The following is a 21,928-nucleotide window of genomic DNA, read 5'->3' as shown; positions in this document are numbered from 1 at the left end:
TTAGAGCCCGGAGCAGTGAAGCTGGACTCAGCAGGAGCTGCAGGCTGGAGTCCCTTCACTTTGGGACACAACCTCCTTTGACCAACAATCTGCTTTGAAGTCAGTCACTAAACATTTACCCTCAAATACAGTTAAACATTACAGGAGAAAGCCCTCGAACAGTGGCTTTACTCAATCAAAGGATAAAGCAAAAGGTCTGTCACTTTTAATACATTTGTTTATTGAAAATTAAACAGGACAGGGAAAGAAAATTACCGACATGACAGCGGTGATGTTAGAAAAAAAAGAAACAGCACGGAAGCAACTAACCATATAGTTCTTATTTATCGGTGATAAAAAGATGGATGATAGAAGAGAACAGCAGGTGACCTTTACAGCTGGACCAGAGTTGTCTCACATATTTGACTTTTTTTGGGAGAGGTTGATCTTGTCACCGAGACTCAAGGCCATCCCCTGTTAAACAAAGGAGAGAGGATTTATTGTAGCAGATTGTATACTTACTGATAAGAGCAAAAAGCTTTTAGTGCAACATCACAGCTTATTCCATATATTCACTCTCCTTATCTATTCTTTCTTTCAACGGGTTATTAGATTACATGTTATACTTAAAAAAATATTAATTTGGTGCATTGATCAAGTTGAGAGCAAAGAAATTCAACCAAGCATCTACTTCAGAGATGAGTAAGTGTTTCTGGTGCAGCAGCTGTGACCCACCTGACTTTTGGCTCTAATGCGTATGTGTCCGTTGACAGGTGCGTCTGGCCCCAGGTGGATGGGCTTCTCAACACTGACATTAGCCAGGGCATCTTCTCCAAAGATAGAACGAGCATAAAGGTTGGCAGCCATGAAGCCGCAGAAGCCAGAGAGCGCCTGGTTCAAGAGACAAAAAGAAACGAGTTGAGAATATTGTAAAATAGCAGCATAGTATTGATGCACTTCTTTTAATATGATGTGCGTGGCGATACATTACTGACAAAGGCCACTTCTGATTGTTTAAAACCACAATTTACTTTCTTAGCTCTGCTGTATGTCTCATACCAACCTTCTCGGGAGTCAGACACTTCATGTTGGTGGACTTGAGGATATGCTGGAGGTACTCGTTCAGATCAGTGATGTTGGTGTTCACCGTTACCTACGACACAGACAGGTTTCTTAGAGACCATCTTCAACATCCATAACATTCAAGTAATGTTACTGATGTGTTGACTATACTGTACATCAATGTGTTCCCATAAAAATAGGGAGTATAGAAAACTAGAGAATAACAAACCTTGTAAAAATATCTGATTCATGATGCAAAACAACGTTTTGTGAAGCCAGTTTGTTTCTGGTAACTTGCCACAAAGTAGACATGCAAAGCTTATGTGGATGCAAATGCTTACCTTGTTTTCCCACTCAAACTCTGCCCACATCTGTCTGAATTCTGCATCGGTGCAGGACGCTGGCTGGATGTAGTCCATGATGTCAATGTGGATGTCACTGAGGACGACACAGTTTCTGTCGCTAGCAGCTCCCGACACGTCGTAGACTGAACAGACAGAATCAAACATCAACAAATGAGAAAACAAGCTCTTCCCACAGACAGCGAAAAAAACACAAGTTGAATTATGATGGTAAACAGACACAAAGTAATTCTCTTACCAATGTTGCCAAATATAATGCCGTTCTCAGTAGACGCCACCTTGACATTGGCCTTGATGTTCGCAAAATCGTGAGGAGCCAGAGTTAGTGGAGAAGGCTTCTCAACCAACTTGAGGTCCCCTGTGGGAAAGACACAATGAGTGAAATGCATACGTAGCTGTGGCAGTGGGGTGTGGTTAGGCACGGCTGCAGAGTGGGTGGAGCGGGGGGGGGTTCAAGGAACGGTGTCGGGACAGGTCTAATCAACCTCAGCTGGGGTGAGGGTTAATCAGCCCAGCTGCGGTTAATGAGTGTGTGTGTTTGTTTTTCCCTCAAAAGGAGCAGTAGTGACGGGGAAGAGGGACGCGGTGCGACAAGAGTGCAGAAGGCGTGCGTGCGTGCGTGCGTGGCAATAAAAGAGCTTTTGAGAACCCAAAGAACCCTTGTTGCTTCGTCTCTTTATGTCCAAGACTCACGGGATAACGTTTACAGTAGCACTATGTAGCAGCACAACGTGATTGGCTTGGATAAGCAGAAATAGAGAAGAGAACATGTACAGTCGAGTGTGGTGGAAAATAAACCAGACTAACCTAAAGTGGCTAGCTCAAGAGTGCAATTCTGGAGAGTATCACTGGTTTGGTTGACCACCAGCACGTCCAACACGATGTCATACTGGTTGACATGAACATAGGCTTCAGCATACACTGGGTCTGAGAAGCCTGTCAGCTGGGTCACCTAGAACACAAAAACATGAATTACATTTAATTATCAATCACTAAATAATATTTCCTCACAAAAGGTTGTTTGGCAATTCACTTTCTAAAAGTGTTTTTACTGCAGTGCATTTGACTGACAACAACGTCTGTTTTGATGAAAAATAAAAACAATAACGTGTAGTTGTAAGTCCTTGCATTAAAAGAAAATTATCCCCATAGCGTAAATTAACTTTAGATAACTAAACATCAACTAAATAGTAGAAGGGACACTCTTCTCTTTCCCACTGAGCAATCAAAAGAAGCATCTCCGAGACAAATGTCACACTGAGGTTTTCAAATATTCATGCATTATAAATCGCAACAATGAATGGGCAAGTTTTCAAGACAAAATCAATCAAATCTCCAAGCCGAGATGATATTTACAGCCCAAAATCATTCTCCCACAGTAGGGCTGTTCTCAATGTAATTCTCTTGCAGGGATTGTGGTGTACCTTGTTGAGTTTTGAAGCAAGGGGATCCGCAGCCTCCTTCCTCTGAGTGTTGCCCATAGCAGCCAGGAGACTGAGCTGGAACTGGTCCTCCTTAGAAGTCATCTCGTTTTTGGCTGTCAGCTGCATGAAGGAGATTGGGTCGTCTGCCTGCACTGTGACGTTGCGTTTCTCAGACTCTTTCTGTGGTCAGAATAAGAAATGTATATGGTTATGTTTTGGGGCGTAATCCGACCTATAAGTAGCTCACTACAGAATCCAAACACCATAAATACCTCAAATAGTAAGCAAAGATGTAAAAACAAAAGAAAAAAGAAACTCAAGTAACAGTTTGTGCAGACAAAAAAAATGCAGTGACACCGTTGTTGTGAAGAGCATTAACACAAAACATGTGTCTACTTCCTCTACTTGTGGAGATGCTTCAGCTGTGTCCAACTGCCACAAGGTTAAATATTAAGTTCAGCCCTCTGAATGAGCCGTGATTACCTTCTGTGACAGCTTCTCTTCCTCCAGTCTGACAGTCAGCATGTGTGACAGGGATCTGCGGCACTCCTTGTTGAAAATGTCATTCATAAGTGGCGAGCACTCGGACAGAACCTTGAGGCACAGCGAGATGCGGTCAACGTCATCGTCTGTAATTGGCTTCTTGGGCAGAGAGGACTTCCCCAGGTGCAGCACAGTCACCATGATCAGCATGGCCTCCGCAACGAAGGACTGAGAGGGACAGCAAGAAAGCAAGGATCAGAGGAATAGGTAGCTGGTTTAAGGATTTTCACAAAGGTGTCAGCGAACAACAACTTACATTTTGTTTCTTTTTGTCTTGAACTATAACAACATAGCGCAAGGCCACTTTGGTCAGTGTGGTGGCCAGGGAAGCTGCCACATAGAAGTCTCCATCCATCAGGAAGCTTCTGAGTGGAGGTCTGCAACAGCAAAATCAGTGTGTATCGAGTGAGCTGGGTGTGTTAAGATGACAAAACTCCATACAATCAACTGAATATTACAGGCAAACAACAACAAGACCCCCCCGCCCCCCACAAAAAAGGAAATATTAGTTTGTACCTATCCTCTTCTTTCTTCGAAGGCCTGGAGGAGCTGAGGGCACTCTGTGTCACATAGGTGCCCATCTCTGTCACCAGCTTCTGGGCTGGAGCCGCACTTACTTCATCATCTTGTTTCACCTCTCCCGTCTCCTTCTTTATCTCATTCTCTACAATCGGAATCTGTCCCGGTGACACACAGATGTCAAGATATTTGTAACACGGTTAGCTTGTGTCACATCAAATTCTGACAATAGAAGACAAACATACCTCGCCCAAGGACCTGCGTACTTCTGTCATCACACTCTGGATATCATCCTTGGTGCTGCAGTATTCTCCCAAGATCCACAATGCTCCCCTGTAGATCCTGAAATATGACAATGGTGACAAAGGTCAAGAGCATTCATACTCCTGTATTGATACACTACCCAGCTCTAAATGACAAAGCTCCACCAAGTCTATGGAACAGTTGACAATTGACGACCAGGCCAGATTGATCAAAATTAGACCATTTTTATTTGTCATTTACAGTTACCCACAACCAAAACTTACCCTTTTTTGTTATTTTCAATTGTCTATCTACTTGTTTCGATATTTCTCACATCATTTCAGAGGACACGCTACTGGTGAACTACTGTAATGTGCTATTTTGCCTCAAAGATCAGCTGACAGAGGCGGCATCGTTTTAGTACGAGTATTGACTTATCCGTTGCCCGACATACCCATTTATATAAATCACATAGGCTAACCCAAAAGTAACCTGCTTTGTATAACCATTAGAGGACAGAGCTAAACCCAGATGATGCATAATATTCCCCTCAAAGTGCTTAGAAAGCCTCACTTGACAGTTTTGATGGCGTGAAAGACTTCCAGCATCTTCTCGATGATGAGGGGTCTCAAGCTGTCAAACCGCTGAATGGCCTCCCGTACGAACTCCAGCACATCAGCAGCAGCTGCCTCATTAGTGTCACTTAGGAACTCCATCAGCTGTAAATCGTATCAACACAAATAACTGTTTTACTATATTGCTATTAAATATATAGTATAAACCACCATTGGGTCTCTCAGAAAGCGATGAAATATAACAAACTTGAAGAGCTAAATAATAGGAAACTCACCACAGGTATGACATTGGCCGCCATGTCAGGGAAGCGGACACTACAGGAGTGTAGAGTGCGCACCAACAACTGCCTGTACTTATCAGTGTCTTCATGTTCTGATACGTTGTTTGTCTTGATCACTTCTTTCTTCAAAACAATCACCAACTGGAAAACAAACAGATGTCACTCTATTAACAGTATATTCCCTTTCCCCCCGGTGTCCCATGTTTGGACATGAAATCAACAATAACATGGGTATACTGTCCACAGCACTGACCTCTTCAACATTGCGTGATGAAACAAGGTCCAGCGCCAGCTGCAAGGTCTTCTTTCGGACTTCCAAGTCAGGAGTGCTGAGAACACGCAGGATGTCCATCACGAGATCCTAACAAAGCAAAACAAAGCGTTGGCGACATCCACATTAGGTCTTAATGGAGACGATGCAGCATCAGAATATAATCATGGTTGCCAGATTTTTACTTATTACTGATTGTTCTGCTGCTTTTGACTCTTTAAACTAAACAATAGAAAACTTAATTCTGTATATTTTATTACACATTTTGTTTTGGTTCCATATCAAATAATAATACTATTTAAACTCAAAAGACTAACATCATAAATACTGCTACTACTAAAATGTTGAAAGGTCAATAGTATGGTTTTTCATGGGGGCCTACATTTTGGTTAATTATGTTTTTAATAACAATCTTTTTGAGATAGAGGACAACGGTCTTTGAGGTTTATAAGGCACTACATTATATTTGGTAATTGCAGCCAAAACTAGCCACAGCAATAATTCAACGTACCTGGAGTACACGCTCGTGAGTTGGGTGCTCCTTCAGTTCAATGAGACGATCAAGAACAATCAGCTTCACGTTGTTGTCACTCTCCTTGATGATCAAATCAATGTAGCACTGGGCAGCAGCCTGGAGTCCAACAAAACACAGAGTGCATCAGAGAAGGTACAAGACCAAAGACATCACCGCTATTGGGTCATCATGTGTAGTACTATATCAGTACCCTATATACAGTATTTGGCACACACACACGCACACAAATAAACCTGGGTAATGTACCTTAACGGCTGTTGGAGCACTGGAGAGGGTAACAAGAGTTCCAGCAGCCTCATACTTAACAGCAGGACTGGAGGACTGCAGCAGATTGTAGATGCATCGGATAAACCGGGCGCGCTCAGAGGGGTTAGCGTGGCAAACCTAGCAAACACAGCAAGAGTTCAGAAATTAAAGCAGCTCCTCTGGTAGTATGCTGTTGTGTTAATAAGTTTATATTAGACTAATAAAGGCCTGGACTCACTTTGTAAATCAGTTCCACAATGACCAGCTGAAGAATGTCACCAAAAGTGTGAACTTGGTCAATACATGTGCTGAGGTAATCCAGGGCTCGATCCTGTAAAATGTGAATGTGTGAATGAGCCACGTTGGGCCTTTGGGAAAGATACTGTAGGTCTTAGTGGCACACAACAATAGGAACAGTAAGAAAAAGGACAATATGCTACGGACCTGATCTGCATGAATCAGCATCATGAAAGCATTTCTTTTACAGCTGGCATCTTTCTCATTGACAAGAAAATCATGGATCAACTCTGGAGCGTCTGGGATGAGATGTTCAAAGTTCCTAAAACAAGAAATTATCATCAGCGGTTTGTTGTTCACGGATGAATGGAGTACAACATTTAAAAAATGTGGAAAGGCAACTGAACATAAGCTATTTAACAGTGTGTACCTATAGATGGTGTAAATGGCCAAGACGGCATTGCGGCGCACATAACTGTGACGGTGCTCCAGGCAAGACCGTATCGCTGGCATGAGAGGCTCGAGCAACTCGGACTCCTTCAGCTTGCACAGGAAACGCAGAGTGGATCCACGGATGAACTCATTGGGATGCTGCAGGTCCTGGAATTGAGAGAAAGATTTCACATGATTGATGATTTTTATTTTTCCATTTAAAAAAACAATAAATGAAACCAAAATATTTTAGCGGAGTTACAATTTCAAACATCATATATGATTAAATTAGAGATACACAACTGGAAATGATGAGGGTTCAGCAGTCCAGCCACCCTGCCGTACTGGTGTTCAGCTATCCCTTCAGATGAGTGCATCTTACCATCTCATATGGCCAATTCAGTAGGTAAAAAAATAAGTCTTTTTTTGTTTTCACATGGTTACTGTAAACAGTATTTTCCTTGCTGTTACACATGGTGTATAACGATGAAGGGAACACCCGATTTAAAAATATCTACGGACTGAGTCGATGAATCTCACCTTCCTGTAGGCGTCACAGACCAGGATCATCTCCTGAAGCAGTTTTCCATCTGCCGTTGTTTTGGGAACGATCTCCCAGAAAACCAGCAGCAGCTTTTTGATGGTGTGGTCTTGAAGTGGCAGCACAAAGCGGATTATGGTCATCAGCAGTCCTGGAAGCTTCTCACCATTCAGGATCATGATGATGACCTTCTTCAGGGCTTCAGTCTTTGCCTTGATCTCCCCCTTTTCTGTTAAAAAACAATTATTATTACTATAAATCTGATCGGCATGGGATTTAAGCATGCATTAGGACTTTTATGGATCTTAACCTAAAACTTTTGTGAAGGAATTGGTTTTCCTTTTTCAGAGGATATAAAGTGATTTGTATTTTGATTAGCAATTCATTATTTTAGTCATTTGTAGATAACACCAGCATTGGGTACAGCTTTTCTGGATAACCCAAAGACTTCACTGTCAACTGTTATCATTGGAACATTTTTATACTGAAGTAATAATCCCTATGAAAATTGTCGCAAGTGAGGTTTGTCGATTATCCAGAGAAACCAATACATTGTTTCAGAAAAGAGAACTTGTATTCTTTTAGTACTTTTTCAACACCGAGCACCACAAATTCCAACCACCTTCATTTTATTCAGGTGGAGACATTAATATTTCCCATCCAGATGTTTTATAAAAAGGTTTCGTAAAAAAATATTAGGAATAGTTACCTAGATCAGCTTTTAAGCTGACTTCGGAAGGGGGCTCGGAGTCAGATGAAACATTGATCAGAGTGTAACAAACGTTCTCTGCAGCTGTCATTTTACTGCTGTGCTTGTATCAGTTTAGAAGAATCCCAATGAATGTTGCTCACTGGAAAATACCTATAAGAAACAGAAAAAAAGTAGATCTCGTAAGTAGCAGAGAAAACATATCCACATACACATAAATATAGGTGCAGCAAATGTGGTATATAACTTCAAATTACAGACTAAACTAAATCTGCATAAACAATGGACACAAACAAGATACATCTACTGCAAAGCCAAACATGCTGAATAGAGAATAAAGCACTGTGGGATGATACTTAGTTTTCTTCGCAACAACCAAAGAAAGCATGAAAAACAACTCTTCTTCTATGAGCTTTTATAAAAGCCAGAACAGTCATGCAGATATCAATCGGAGGGGTTATTTTTACTGGAAGACTGTCAGAGCTAATTGAGTCTACAAAGCATGATTTACCAAATATAACCACTTGTTATTTACTGGATGTAAACTGCAATTGTACGGCATACTGGCTCATTGTATATTTAGTACCGTCACCTAACAAAGCAGTGTCCTTCCAGAGTCCCCTCAAAGAAATGCACAACAGATAAATTGGAAATTGGTATATATATATATATATATATATATATATATATATATATATATATATATATATATATATATATATATATATATATATATATATATATATATATATAAGAAAATAGAACATGAATAAATTATGTTGTACTACTAACTCACTAGATTTGCCTAACTCAGACCTCACACCTCATTTTACCCTGTTTCAATGCCTATGGGCATCTGACTATTGTTTGTTGAACCGTAGGTGTGTGCATCGCATGTGCAGAACATATTGTTTTAATGCCGCTGGATAAGCCAATTAAAACAGTATTGAACACCTGCATCTAATAAATGGCTCCATATGTTGCTTTGCTTAGTTTGATTATGTCTGCATCTGGTGCTGCATCACAGTCCTAATAATATAGGCCTGGTCAACAAGGGTATTAGATGAAACTTAAACTTTCTGCATTAAGATGTTATTACGAATGGCAGCTGGGCACTCATTTGTTATATTTGGGTAACAGTCACCAGCATAACAGCAACTAACTGAACATATAAATTGATTGAGAAATCACCTGTATGCTGCAGATAACGTTATCAGTGGACCCAAACCATACAGATAAGTCTTTTGTTTTGGAAATGTAAAACATATCCCTGAAATTATGGGATATGCCATGGCCGCCTGCTGTTCTTGACTACAGTAGAGGGTGTCACGGTTAAAGCAAACACAAAAAGAGGAGCTGAATTATTGCCGAGCTTTGAATATATATATATATATATATATATATATATATATATATATATATATATATATATATATATGTTATAGTTACAGGCGGTCACGTTTACACTTTATAATAGCTTCAATCCATTTCCTACTAATTTTGTCTGTAAAAAACAGACTGCTGTCAATATAAAAAACAATGTTATGACAAAGAAGGTGATTAAACCCAAGTTAAGAAAGTGTGACACGCAGCATTAACACTGGAACTGTTGTTACAGCGTCCGGAGCGCTGCCACCGTCAGCAACAAACGTTGTAGAGCAAACCCACACATTAAACGCGAACATCATAGAGCCTAATAAGTGGACTAATCAATTGGTTTCGTTACATGAAGCCATATATAACCAATTGCTACCTATCATACATTAGCTAACGCCCGGCTAGCTTGTGCTAGGGCTAGCAATGAAATGGAGGACAGCAACGTTAGCTCGCTGTCTTAGCAGTTCCCTCGGGTCAGAGGAGAAGAAACGCCACTCAACGTAATGTCGGTTAACACTGAGTAACATAACATACCTGGCCTTCGACACCCAGTTTTAGATAATCACATCTGTAAAAATGCTCAGGTGATGCCTTTGGCGAGCTGTCTCTGTAGTTCTCCACTACTTCCTACTGACGTGGAAGATTACTTTCTGAGCCACATCACTAGTACGGTGCGCCGGATGGTCCAAACGCGAAAGCAAAACTAACCCGAAACGTCACAGACATGAGACATATCTGCAAGCTGGGTTCAGACCAGACTCTCGCCTACGCTACTGCGCATGGGTGGTTTTTTAAGACGTTTCCCAATAAAGACGATTAAGACTAAACAGCCATTATAAATGACCTGCCCCTTTCATATACAAATTAAACAATGGATAGTGATGTATTTATTGTAAACACTTTAAGAAAAAGACCATGTATAATTTTAAAAGCATTATACAGCTAGTAAATACAATGTTGTACTGTTGTACAGTCATGTATTACCAAGTATTCAGTATTGGTATGCAGCACCCTCCAGTGGAAGCTAGTCTTAGTGAAACAGTCAATGAACGGACGCGTGTCTGATAACCGTTCATTAAGTCAATCTTTCACAAACCTTATAAAACGACACAGAGACATTGTTTTGACAAATCATAAGTTTAATATGAAAGGTTAATAAGTGATTAAGTGTAGCTATGTTATCGTTTTTTATTATTGCGATCTAAAAATCCCATTAAAAGACCAAAAACAGCAATTCATTAATCTCATTAATAAGTACTTCACTGATCAGTTTTGCAGAAACAACATAACGCTACAAATGTAACCGCATTGTATGACTGCAAAGACCACAGCAGACGACAATAATTATTACACCGATTAACATTCATGTGTTTACACAGGTAGGCGTATACATATTTAAATTACAGTTGTTATGATAAGGAGGACGTATGGTTTAAGTCAGGAGCAAAGTGCATGTTTACATTACACTACAGTACCCTGTCAGAAAAAGAGCAATGGCAACACACATGCTGCTGTCTACTCTGTATGCTTACAACCAGAACTATTGTTTATGGGATTCTCATTTAACTTAGTTAAAAGATCCTGTTCTGTGGCCATGGTTTCTCTCAGGCCACAAAGTAGATATTGTACCAGATCATTCAGATTACAGGAAGGAAATCAACTATTAACTAAAGGACTACATATATAAAAGGACACTGGTGGACAATGTCATAGAATGTTAACACATAAACAAAAGTTATCATGGTGGTGTGCACAGCACAAGTATTGAGTTGAGACTAACCTCACATAGGCCTTTATTTAACGTACACAAGTGTATTCAGTGTTAAAAAGGCAGCATTGTTCACCCCACTGACATCAAACGCGACCAACAGTAAACACTGACTAGGAGTGATGCTTAAGGATAATGTCATCAGACCTTTACTTTTCAGAAAAGTCTGATGACACGACACGCCTTTGTTTACAGTCTGTGACACACGTTTAGTGATATGGGATCGTAGAATCTTTATTTGATATATTACATCCGAGCAAGCTTTTAAATGCAAGCAGGCCTACATCTGGAAATCAGAACATGTGCAATTGACATGGTACAGTCGCAGTGTCTTTTATGACCTGAGACAACTTAGCCCACGTTACGCAAAGAGAACACTTTTTTATTTCCTGGAGCTTGATAAATTATCATTATTTTTGTGTTTGTGTTTTCTTTGTGTGGGGTTGAGGCAGGATCTGTCAGTTTATCGTGGTGGGCGAGGGTTCTTTCTCTTACCTTGTGTTGTTGTTTGCTCTTTTCTGGTACTTTATTCTTCCGTCCATTATTTATTGCTGCATGTATTTGAATCTTTACCTTACTAAAATGTGCTATTGATAAACCCACCCCTTGCCTTCCATCAACCTTTTTCACAGCAGATATTTGTAACTTATCATCAGAGACACAAGCTTAACTCATTACATTAAAGACGGCCCTGTTCTATTTATTGCTCAATGGTATGTAGTCATCGTTAATATCCTGTCCTGTTGTGACATTACACACTGTCTGCTGTGTAAAAGGTCTACAAGCTGTTTGTGGCAGCAGATAGTTGGTCTGTAATCACAACACAGCGTGTCTTCTGCTGTTGTTTTGTTGATATACCTGGACAAAATAAATAAATAAAATAAAATGAGGCACGGGATTTTCGTTTTAGGGTGAGAACTTGTCAGTTCACATTCACTTGTCAATTCAGACAATCAAGTCTTGTTGGTTGTGAGTTTAGGAAAGCCTCCGTGTATTTAGCTCACTAGAGACATCCAGGTGAGGCTCTATTCTTTGAACATTTACTTTATCTCGGAAAATATGTTACACTACATATGTATTCCACGTTAGCTATCTGCCCACTGCTCAACAGCTAACACCGGTTACATTGTTATTCTGATCAGTTTAGTCGACAGTCGTCCTACTGAGCCAACCAGGCAAAGCAAACGATCCCAGAGCAACTTGCTGCAGCGTGGCGACACTAACCAAAAGACCAATTATTGTTTTATTACGGTACACTATTACTTTAGTTATACAATTTAAATAGACTATGGCCAAGACAATTCAAATTATATTCGAAGACTTGAGTCACGAGAATAACATTTTAATAAACTCTATAACATGAGGCGAAATCACTCATTAATGTATCTCTATTTTGAACAAGTCACATTCAAATTGTGGAGTTTAAATCGGGCCTAAAAACGCATTTTACATCAATAATAAAGTATTTCCTACAAATAAGGATTACCTGAACCAGTTAAACTAGGATGGGAGGGGGACACTACCCGTGGTGTTTTCTTTAATTTATTTTATTTTTTAAATAAATATGATTTTTTTTAAATTTGGTCTTCAACTGCAACCCATCAGTATATTGATTATGTCACATTAACGATGCGGCACAGGATTGACTCAACGCTCCACAATACAAAGCCCCGGTCTGTCTCGGTTGTGGCCTCTAGGTGGCGACAGAGAGACCCTTTTCTGTAAAAACAACATCTCACCTTCTTTCTTTAGTCCAAGTGCCGGAGCACGTTTGAGTGACCATGGAGTGCATTTGCTGTCATGTAGTTCAGCGTTAACACGGCGTGAATATTGGAAGAGAGGGGGACTTGTGCGTGGATACGAGGAGCCACAGTCGAGCCATGGCTGCACGGGAGGAAGGAGAGGTTTTGCACAGTAAAATAAGGCACCGCGACGGAGCTGGAAGTGTAAACAGCTCAGAGGGCTTCAGGAACGGCTATGTGAAGAGCTGCGTCACCCCTCTGAAACAGGACCATCAGAGGGGTTTTTTGTTTAACGTGTGCAGGTTTTGCAACGAAGACATTCTCAATTCAAAATTGTTAAAGGTCTCTGCCCTCTACGTCGGCGCCTTTGTAGTCGTCGCGGTTTCTTTCCTCGTTTCGAGGAGCTTGCAAAGTGACTCGCTTTGGGATTTGCGGACTTTTCTGTCGGGCTTCTCCCAGTCCATCAGTCCCTTATTCAGCATAGGATGTGCTTTCTTCTTTCTGACGTTTTACCTGAGGAGGAAGAAGAAGGAGAGCAGTAAATGCTGGCTCGTGTCACTGCCAGCATCGTGTTACCTCGGGGATTTTTTGGTTTTGCGGTTTTTGCAATGGGGAGAGGACCAACACCAGATGCAAATGGTGGGCAGGTTGTTATTCGTGTTGGGATGCGTGGGTCTGCTCACCCTGATCCCCACTCTGAAACTCAAACACAGTGTGCTCATCCTGGTCTTCTCCAGCGTGGTGTGGCTGGTTTCCTTCACAAGTTTGAGCGGTCTGCCTGCGCTGCTCAGACCGCTCTTCGCCTGCTTCGTGGGGGTGTCGGGCTCCCTGTTGGGGCTCTGCTTTGACCGCTACTATCCGTCGAGGGAAGCGCCGAGTGGGATTTCCTCCGCGGAGGAAAAGGTCCCAGTGATCAGACCGAGGAGGAGGTCCAGTTGTGTTTCACTGGGGGAGACGTCGACCAGCTATTATGGCAGTTGTAAAATGCCCCGCAGACCTTCGTTACCCTGTATATCCAGAGAACAGGTATGTATCCCCCTGCAGGACCACGTCTCTTGTTATTGGTACTAAGTAGGCCCCCTGACCACCGACAGCCACCCAGAGTACACTTGCATCAGAGGAGGGGAACGCACACTCTCATGGCAAAGAAAAACAACAACAACAACAACCCCACAAAGCAAATCAAACTACTGACCTACAGGGGCAACACACACACACACATTCAACCAAACAATTAGACAAGTGGATTTGTGTTTAAAGTGTTTCTGCTAAAGGAGAACTGTGTATACTATTCCAGGTAGATGGCACATTATTATTGTGTTTTGCAGCGTTATTACATGTGCTCTAAATGCCAAGCAAGGGCTTTGCATTTCAGCCAATTATTAAAAAGGTGATACTTTTAATTCACATTCAGCACCCTACTGTTTGCAATCTTCTTCTTCTACATCACTTCGTAGCATCCGCAATTTTAAACCTATCTATATTTTTTGTTGGGAATATCTCTATTTAAAAGTTTATATACCAGATACTTAAGGAAATGTGAGTGACACAATAACAACACAGCCAGCAGCATAGCAGTGATGTGGCCTACAGTCCCATCTGACTGGAGCAGTCAACAAAACAAAATGCTGGTGAGCACAGCAGGGATTATTCAGTGTCTACAGTCCACATTCGGCGTGTGTTTCTTCATCTTTTTGTTTGCTTATGTAAACAAGCTGCATAAAGTCTGTCTACACACAGTAGCTAACAGGTCCACCGCAAAATGGTGCTCCCTCCTACTTTGCATTAGTTTTGTAAACCAATACACTGAGATCGAGTGATTCTCAATGAAGACTATCATGTTCCAGCCAATGTGCTGTGGACAAAAAGTGGTTGCAAGTTGCTGACTTAATTTGTGTGTAAATAAATGCCGACATTATTGTCAGCATTAAAAAAGAAAATAAAGCGTGCATTTCTTTAGTGGATGCCGAGCCATCAGCTCACACACATTGTTTTTGTGTCTTTCACACTTTGTTAGAAATGATAAGAGAACTAAACATGTATACCCACCAGTTTGTCTCAGTTGTTCCTTTTCCAGCAGTTGTTTTTCCACCTTATTGTGTTTTAGGCTATTAGCAGATTAGTAGTCACAATGAGTTCAGCCTTAAACGGTGCATGAAAACTGAACAGAAAAACAGGTTGGGTCATTCCAGACACAACACAAGTTCACCTTTTTGCTTTATCCTATGAAACATTGTTCTTTTATTACATCTTTACACTTTTATTTAACTGAAAATAAGCGAGAAGTAAACAGTGTATATATAGAGGCTGTAATATAATTTGTTTAAGTAAGTTTTCCGTTATGAGGGTCTAAGCTCCAACATTTGTCAACTTTTCGTTTTTGAAACCACAACATGTTGATCCAAGCTGCTAGTCGAAAATGTGTGATTGTAAAGAACTGAGGAAACATTGTGTATTAGTTAAAATCCTAATAAGAGTATTCCCAATCCACATTTCTATTTGACTCAATCGACAATCGTTGTAGATTCAGGGACTCCAAAACTTGAAACTGATGGATTTTTTTGAGTAAGACTAAATTGTCCAACCTTTATGTGAAACAGTTAGTTTTTTGCAGCCTCTTAACATATGTACAGCATGTATTACACTTAAAGTACTCATCGAATTATTTTCAGTTGACACATTTAAAGTTGAAACAGGACACTGTCTTGTGTTTTTTTATCAAACAAACCATGTATTTTTTAATTAGTAATCCTTTTTCTTTTTTTAATTGCTACGTTAATTGTCTGCTTCAGTTACATTGTTGTTTGCCTGCTCCACAAAATTACATAAACTTACACCGTAGACAGACATTTGGAAATAGTATGAAGACAAAAACAAGAACTAGTGCAAAAGTATTGGTTAAGAGGTTATTTATTGTGTTATTATTATCAATCGAGCATCTGACATGCATCACAATGCTTATTGAGGAAAGAGATTTAAAAGAATTGTCAGCATACGTTATGACCTGTGTCATCATCATGCCGTCCTTTTTAGAAACGGATTTGTTAGCCTCTCTGCCAGTAAAACCTAATGTCAAAGTTGTGAATGTTCGGGTGAGTCTGTCTGTCTGTCTGTCTGTCTGTCGGTGTCGGCCTTCTGAGGCAGCTTACTGGCAACCGGTCTGAGGTCTTGTGCCCACTGCATGCTGGGATAGATCTTACTTAATGGACGGCCGACAACATTAGCGTTGTCGCCCATTATGCAGGTAAGAACGATTGTTGATCCTCTTGGATCTTAAATAAAGAAATGTTTTGAATTGTAGCTGACGGCACCAAGCTTTTCCTGTCATGGGTTTTATGATCTGATAATCTAGTCAGTGAAGAAGAACAACCGTAAACTGAGCATGATAAATTATCTTTTGTGATATAACTTCTCTATTAATGAGACCACTTCTGCGTCACACAGAGGCCGACAAAAAGAGGCACAAAGGCAGATCTCAAAAGGAGTCACTCAGGGTTCACTGGGGATGTCACACATGTTCTTCATCTTCACACACATTTTGCATACCAAACAGTCAACCCCCCTTTCTGCTGTCTGTGAGGGTCTTTGGTTTTCTGTCTTTCAGTTGCAAGGAGGGGGAGGAGGGGGGGTTAGCAGCAACGTGTGGTTTTATACACAGCCTCATCTTGAAAATGGTTGTATAGAGTTTTGGCATCATGTAGATGAAAGTTAAGATGTTTTTGTCTGGAGAACTCTTGAAACTAAGTAAACTAAACTAGAGATTAAGAAAATGTTTCTTTCAAAAAGAGCTTCAACAAACCTTGAAATCACTATCACCATTTGTAGATTGTCCTCGGCCTTTTGATGATGTATTGTGTTATACCATATTGGTATTTTGTCAGGTGCTTCTGGAAATAACATAGCAGGACACTCCAAACACATATAATGTGAACAGTTGAACCAAGATCCTTAAATCATATGAATGATATATTATACTGCAGGTAACAACAGGTGAAAAGGTCCAAACCAGGTCCTTACATTAATTTTCTTTGACTCCATTGCATCTATTAAGTTCATATATTATGACACATCTTGTGTATTAATACAAACATTTGAAGATTACTGCAAACATTAATTATCTAATCATACTCACTCATGGCTATTTTTTTTTATTATCGTCAGTTGCAAAGTGGATGTGTTGAGACTCAGCACTGTGTTGAGTTGGTTGGCTCTATCAAGTGTTGCAGTTAAATTAAGAAAAAAAGCATAAAAGTGAATTATTTGAGCCACTGTGAGACCTTCTATATTCATGTATAAACTACCTGACGTGTTCTTCACAAACACTCCATTAATGTGGGTGCAGAGCTTTTGCAAGTCGACACCATCATGAATATTCAAACTAAAAGTGCTGCTTCTGACGATGCGCCCGATGGCCCCGAGAGACAGCGGGGCAAGAGCTGTGCCACCTGACACCTGTGGTTGTGCATGTCCAGCTTGTCCCTTGTCGTACTCATGAGGGATTTAAAGAGTGCAACAGAATATTATGGAGCCGTAATACCTGAGTGACACAATAATAGTTATGGCCCCTGTCTCATTTAAAAAAAATAATCCGATCTGCGAGTTCAAATGGAGGACACAGGTGTGAATATTTATTTTAGACATTCAATGTTTCAGATGTTTTGTCCCAACATTTTCTTTTTCCCATCAGAGGTAATCATAGAAAGCTTGCGCAACAAAGCGCACTGCTTAGACAAAGCAATAACGTTATCAGCATCTCTTTTATGGTTTGACAAAGGTGGCTGCTTTTGTTCTTTTTAATAAAATACACTGAGGAGTTTCTTGGCCACTAATGGCGCTGTAGAGCAACACTTTGATGAGCAGGTTTTCGTATTGTTTCTTTTGTCTTCTAGCAGCATGCACATGAGGCTGCACATGCATACCAAAAATATTGTTATATTTGTTCAGAGAATTGAGGCTAATTCAACTCCTACGTTTAATGCTAATAGGACATCCGTGTTCCTAGCTTGACCTGCATGTCAAATCCCCAGAAAAAAATAAGTTTACTTCTCCATACAAAACAAACCAATTAATTAGTTAGCAAATATTTTACAAGGTAGGAAATACATCCAATTGTTTGTTTCTAAATCAACTTCAATGTTCATGTTTACAAGTATGTCAGCCGGAATTGTGACCGTTCTTTGTCAAACTAAATGACAGAAAAACATACAGATTTAATTGGGTAATAGACGTGCTCTGATACTGGCAAGCGCTTATTTGATCAACACATTTTCTTTTTCTCCAGCCCATCAAAGCTTCCATAGCCAGTTTGTTTTACCACGAGCATTTGAAAAAGCTGAATTTACAAATGATTGTTAAACTTGACAACCATCTTTACCTACATTGAATACACATTTAACCAGATTGTCTATTTACGGTTTAAACATATTGATGTCGGTCTCTTTTTTCATTCTTTAAATATCTTTGAACGCCAAGATGATGTAAGTATGACGTTCGATTCGCGGATACCAATCAAGCAACATTTCTTATGATTTGAAACTATCAGTTGTCACTATTCTAATTTTTGAATTACTGTATTTTCTTGTTTTTACTAATGCAAGCTTTAAAGCATCTTTTGACATTATCAACTTTGATAACTTTGTAATTTGCATATTCAAAGTACAATTGTGCTATTCGACATGAGCCAAAAGGCAAGAAGTTCAAACAAAAAGGAGAATAAGTGCTTTGGATTTACAGACATATTCATTTCAATGTCATGTTATAACCACATTATGAGTCAAAAGATTGCTCTATTTTTAATAAAGGTCAACCTCCCAGCTTTGTTTGCTCGTACGCATTCGTTTGGTGAAGGTCTCTGTCGCTGACATCTTTTGATTGGAGGTGCGATCCTTAGATGTGTCAGACTGGAAAACCCTTCATAGCTGAATGTTTGACTGCTCATTTAGAAATCATGAAGTGGACACATGTTTCTGTCTCTCTAAAAGGTGCACACTTTATTTACACATGAAAACAGTACATTGCCTCATTTAATCTTTTCCAGCTTCAATTAATATTACTTTTTCCTCTGATAACTCTAAACCTCTTGCACAACCAAAGCTTTATGGATTGGCTGCCAGTGCCAGGGGTAAGGCCCACTGAATCCTGGATGTATTGCATTGGCAGCGCCCCTCTATTGTGTTCAATTCTTCTTCAATAGGAGACCTAAATAAGTGAGTCGATCCTGTAAATCACGTCATGCACTTTTAGACTCAACAATTGAGACCCGCAATTTGAGAGAAATGTGATCAAATTCTCTGCTGCTTATTTGGGTTTGGGTCCTAGAAATCATTTATTTCATATCCAAAAGCCAAAACAATGATTATATCGTCCAATCTGAATGGCAGCTTGTTCATCCCCGAAACTATGTCAGCATGTGTTTCTGAGGCCTAGTTAGTTTTTTGAGATGAAGTGGATAAAGTGGAGATAATATTTTTTTTAAGTAGGATTATTGTATTTGGGCTTTCATAGCAGAAATCTAAAAGCTATATTTCACGAGTGAGACCTTAGAGGCAGTCCTGGCATCGCAATGTACAATTCAGGGAAAAGGCCTTCTTTTTGTGTGGTTCCTTACCACTCCACGGGGGCAGGCAGGGGTAAATAATACACTTAACTACCCCCCCGTCAAGACAAGAGCAGAGACGCAGGCTGCAGAGAGAAAGGTTGGAAGGGAGAGCAGTGAAAACGCAGAGCAGCTCTCAGCTGTCACGTTCGCTTGCTGTAAAGCCATGTGGAATGATATAACATTGACGTCACAAGCCAGTGACGTACCGCAGGGTGATTGCAAAGAAGAAAAAAAATGCCAAGTCTTATTAATCGCCCTGTAGAATATAGTGTCTGCCTCCAGCAGTGACGAGAAAGGGAGAAAGGGAGAAATTGTCCATCTTGCGACGGTGTGCAATAGAAAAAACACTCTGCTTATTCAGCCAGAAATCAGACAAAGCTAAAGGCTTTTTAAGTCACTTTTTTGGTATTTTATATTTTTAAATTGTTGGTTGAATGTATACAGCAATTTAAGGCTGTCGCTATCAGCACAGTGTATTGAATTAGTTATGAAATGTTCACATTTATTATATAAGTACAGACCAAGTCATTTGTGTCCAATTGAATTAAAGAGTTTTGGTTTAAAATCTAATAGATTTGTGATGTATAATTAAAATTAAAATGTTCCCATATGTGTATATATATATATATATATATATATATATATATATATATATATATATATATATATATACATATATATATATCAAGTCGAGTCGAGTCGCTGCTCCTTCGTGTCGAAAGGAGTCAGCTGAGGTGGTTCGGGCATCTAGTCAGGATGCCTCCTGGACGCCTCCCATTAGAGGTTTTCCAGGCACGTCCAACTGGTAGGAGGCCCCGGGGAAGACCGAGGACACGCTGGAGGGATTATATCTCCCGGCTGGCCTTGGAACGCCTCGGGATCCCCCAGAATGAGCTGGAAAGTGTTGCGGGTGAGAGGGAAGCCTGGGTCGGCCTGCTGAACCTGCTGCCACCGCGACCCGACCCCGGATAAGCGGGTGATAATGGATGGATGGATGGATATATATATATATATATATATATATATATATATATATATTTGTAATTTTCTCACTGGTCTAATGAGATAAAATCCTGTCCAAATGATATAGTCGCCAACTGTTTGCATGCTCTTTATGAGTATTGTCTGTGGAGATAAAAGCCTCTGTGCAGTTAGTGAAACTGTCTTTTGGTTCACTTTTATCAGAACTAAACTGTCTGAACAATGTGTGTTAAATTCCAGCGTTCAGTTTTGTTTCCAGTATACTTCAAATCCTCCACATGCTGGTTATGGCATATATAAATAAATCCATCTAACTTTAAACCATTAAAGGTATAAAGGATAATCAAATTAAACCTTGTTGGGCACCGACATGCTCAGAATGCGTCATAAACGCCACACTCTAATTTTGCATTATACTCTTTGCACTTATTGAAAAAAAAGGTGGATTGAGCTCAACCTATTTTTTGTTTGTTCTTTTTATACTTTTTATAGAACTTAAGTTGGAATAGACAGTAGCTCCGAAAGACTCTTAAAATATAGGCCATTACATGTTATCTGCAGTAAACGTTTTTTGTATTTTACGGAAACTTAAATGTAGGTATTATCAATGTTGTGATCAATTTCTCCACTGTTTAATTTATAATAGAGGATTTATATAAATAAAGAAATATATTTTGTGGAAGTGTTGTTGCCTTTAAGCTGATTATTCTCATCTAAATCTATTTGATGAAATGTAAAACTGAACAGTTGTTGAGCTGAAGGAGAGTGACGTGTGAAGTTAACTTCCGTGTTCAGGAGCTTGTGTTACAGTCGCAATATCAAGGCCAAGATGTCCTAATTCATTGCTTAGCAACTCCTCAGTGATGCCACTGTGATAGTAGATAAACATTTTATGAATCTAATCAAGAGCTGAATCAGCATTTATGAATGTTGCCTATATGTGTGTAATAGAGGTTTTTTGTTTTGTTTTTAAATGTATATAATTGAATTGAATTGGGTTTGTTGTCATTGGACCCTGATGGGCTTCTGTGACTAATATTGTCGTCCTACTTGCTTAAACGTCACAACTAGTTTGCATCGCTGCTTTTATTCGGTCACCGGCAGCAGCAGGACGGGTACAAAGGGTTAAGCAGAGCGAGGTGCTGTGTGTTTGGCTGACTGCAGAGTGAAACAGGATGCAGCGGCTGCATTGTCAGCCTGCTGGTGTGAGTGCAAACAGATGAGGAAATGCTGGAGCGGGTACTCCAAAACTCGGGTTACCCTGGAAACGACTTGCGTCATGATCACCAGCAATTAGCTTGCCGCTCTTTAGTTTTCATGATAGGTCTGCCAGAGCTTAGCCTTAATGACTCTGGTCACCGTCAAAAGAGGGCTCGCAAAATATTCACAGATGGTTTTATTTTCTTTCTCTATCATTATTATTTTAGGACATAGTTCAGGTTATGGCTTGTTTGATGCTGTGTTTGGAAGTGCGTATAAAGAGCTTTGCAGCTCTCCCCCCCT

The 21,928-nt window shown here is 40.0% G+C and overlaps 2 protein-coding genes across 2 annotated transcripts in view; one reads left to right on the top strand and one right to left on the bottom strand.

The window, feature by feature from the left end:
• Window positions 1–199: 199 nt before the first annotated feature.
• Window positions 200–10,000, bottom strand: copb1 (COPI coat complex subunit beta 1). Its single transcript, XM_034527866.1, has 22 exons — window positions 9,871–10,000; window positions 7,960–8,112; window positions 7,250–7,479; window positions 6,708–6,877; window positions 6,485–6,599; window positions 6,279–6,371; window positions 6,041–6,178; window positions 5,771–5,890; window positions 5,242–5,349; window positions 4,983–5,129; window positions 4,706–4,851; window positions 4,135–4,231; window positions 3,887–4,047; window positions 3,627–3,747; window positions 3,311–3,538; window positions 2,828–3,007; window positions 2,211–2,355; window positions 1,642–1,761; window positions 1,383–1,528; window positions 1,043–1,132; window positions 715–870; window positions 200–453 (listed from the first exon to the last, which is right to left on the bottom strand). The coding sequence occupies exons 2-22, from the start codon at window positions 8,048–8,050 to the stop codon at window positions 394–396; spliced, it is 2,862 nt and encodes a 953-aa protein (XP_034383757.1). The 5' UTR covers window positions 8,051–8,112; window positions 9,871–10,000; the 3' UTR covers window positions 200–393.
• A 2,843-nt stretch (window positions 10,001–12,843) lies between these two features.
• The window catches only part of pde3b (phosphodiesterase 3B), a 39,321-nt gene continuing 30,236 nt past the window's right edge, over window positions 12,844–21,928 (top strand). The window contains exon 1 of the mRNA XM_034559225.1: window positions 12,844–13,872. Within this exon, the coding sequence (XP_034415116.1) occupies window positions 12,985–13,872 (888 nt within the window). The 5' untranslated portion in view covers window positions 12,844–12,984. The remainder of the gene's footprint in view (window positions 13,873–21,928) is intronic.

This window comes from Cyclopterus lumpus, chromosome 3, assembly GCF_009769545.1.
Source record: "Cyclopterus lumpus isolate fCycLum1 chromosome 3, fCycLum1.pri, whole genome shotgun sequence".
Taxonomy (NCBI): Eukaryota; Metazoa; Chordata; class Actinopteri; order Perciformes; family Cyclopteridae; genus Cyclopterus; species Cyclopterus lumpus.
This window is presented reverse-complemented; position numbering and strand designations above follow the sequence as displayed.

Bases quoted from the DNA above. Each gene is read 5' to 3' on its own strand.
- copb1 (XM_034527866.1), bottom strand. From the start codon at position 8,050: ATGACAGCTGCAGAGAACGTTTGTTACACTCTGATCAATGTTTCATCT. The intron at 5,350-5,770 runs GTACGTTGAATT...TTGCTTTGTTAG, and splicing joins CTCACGAGCGTGTACTCCAG to GATCTCGTGATGGACATCCT. The intron at 4,852-4,982 runs GTGAGTTTCCTA...TACGATTTACAG, and splicing joins CGGCCAATGTCATACCTGTG to CTGATGGAGTTCCTAAGTGA.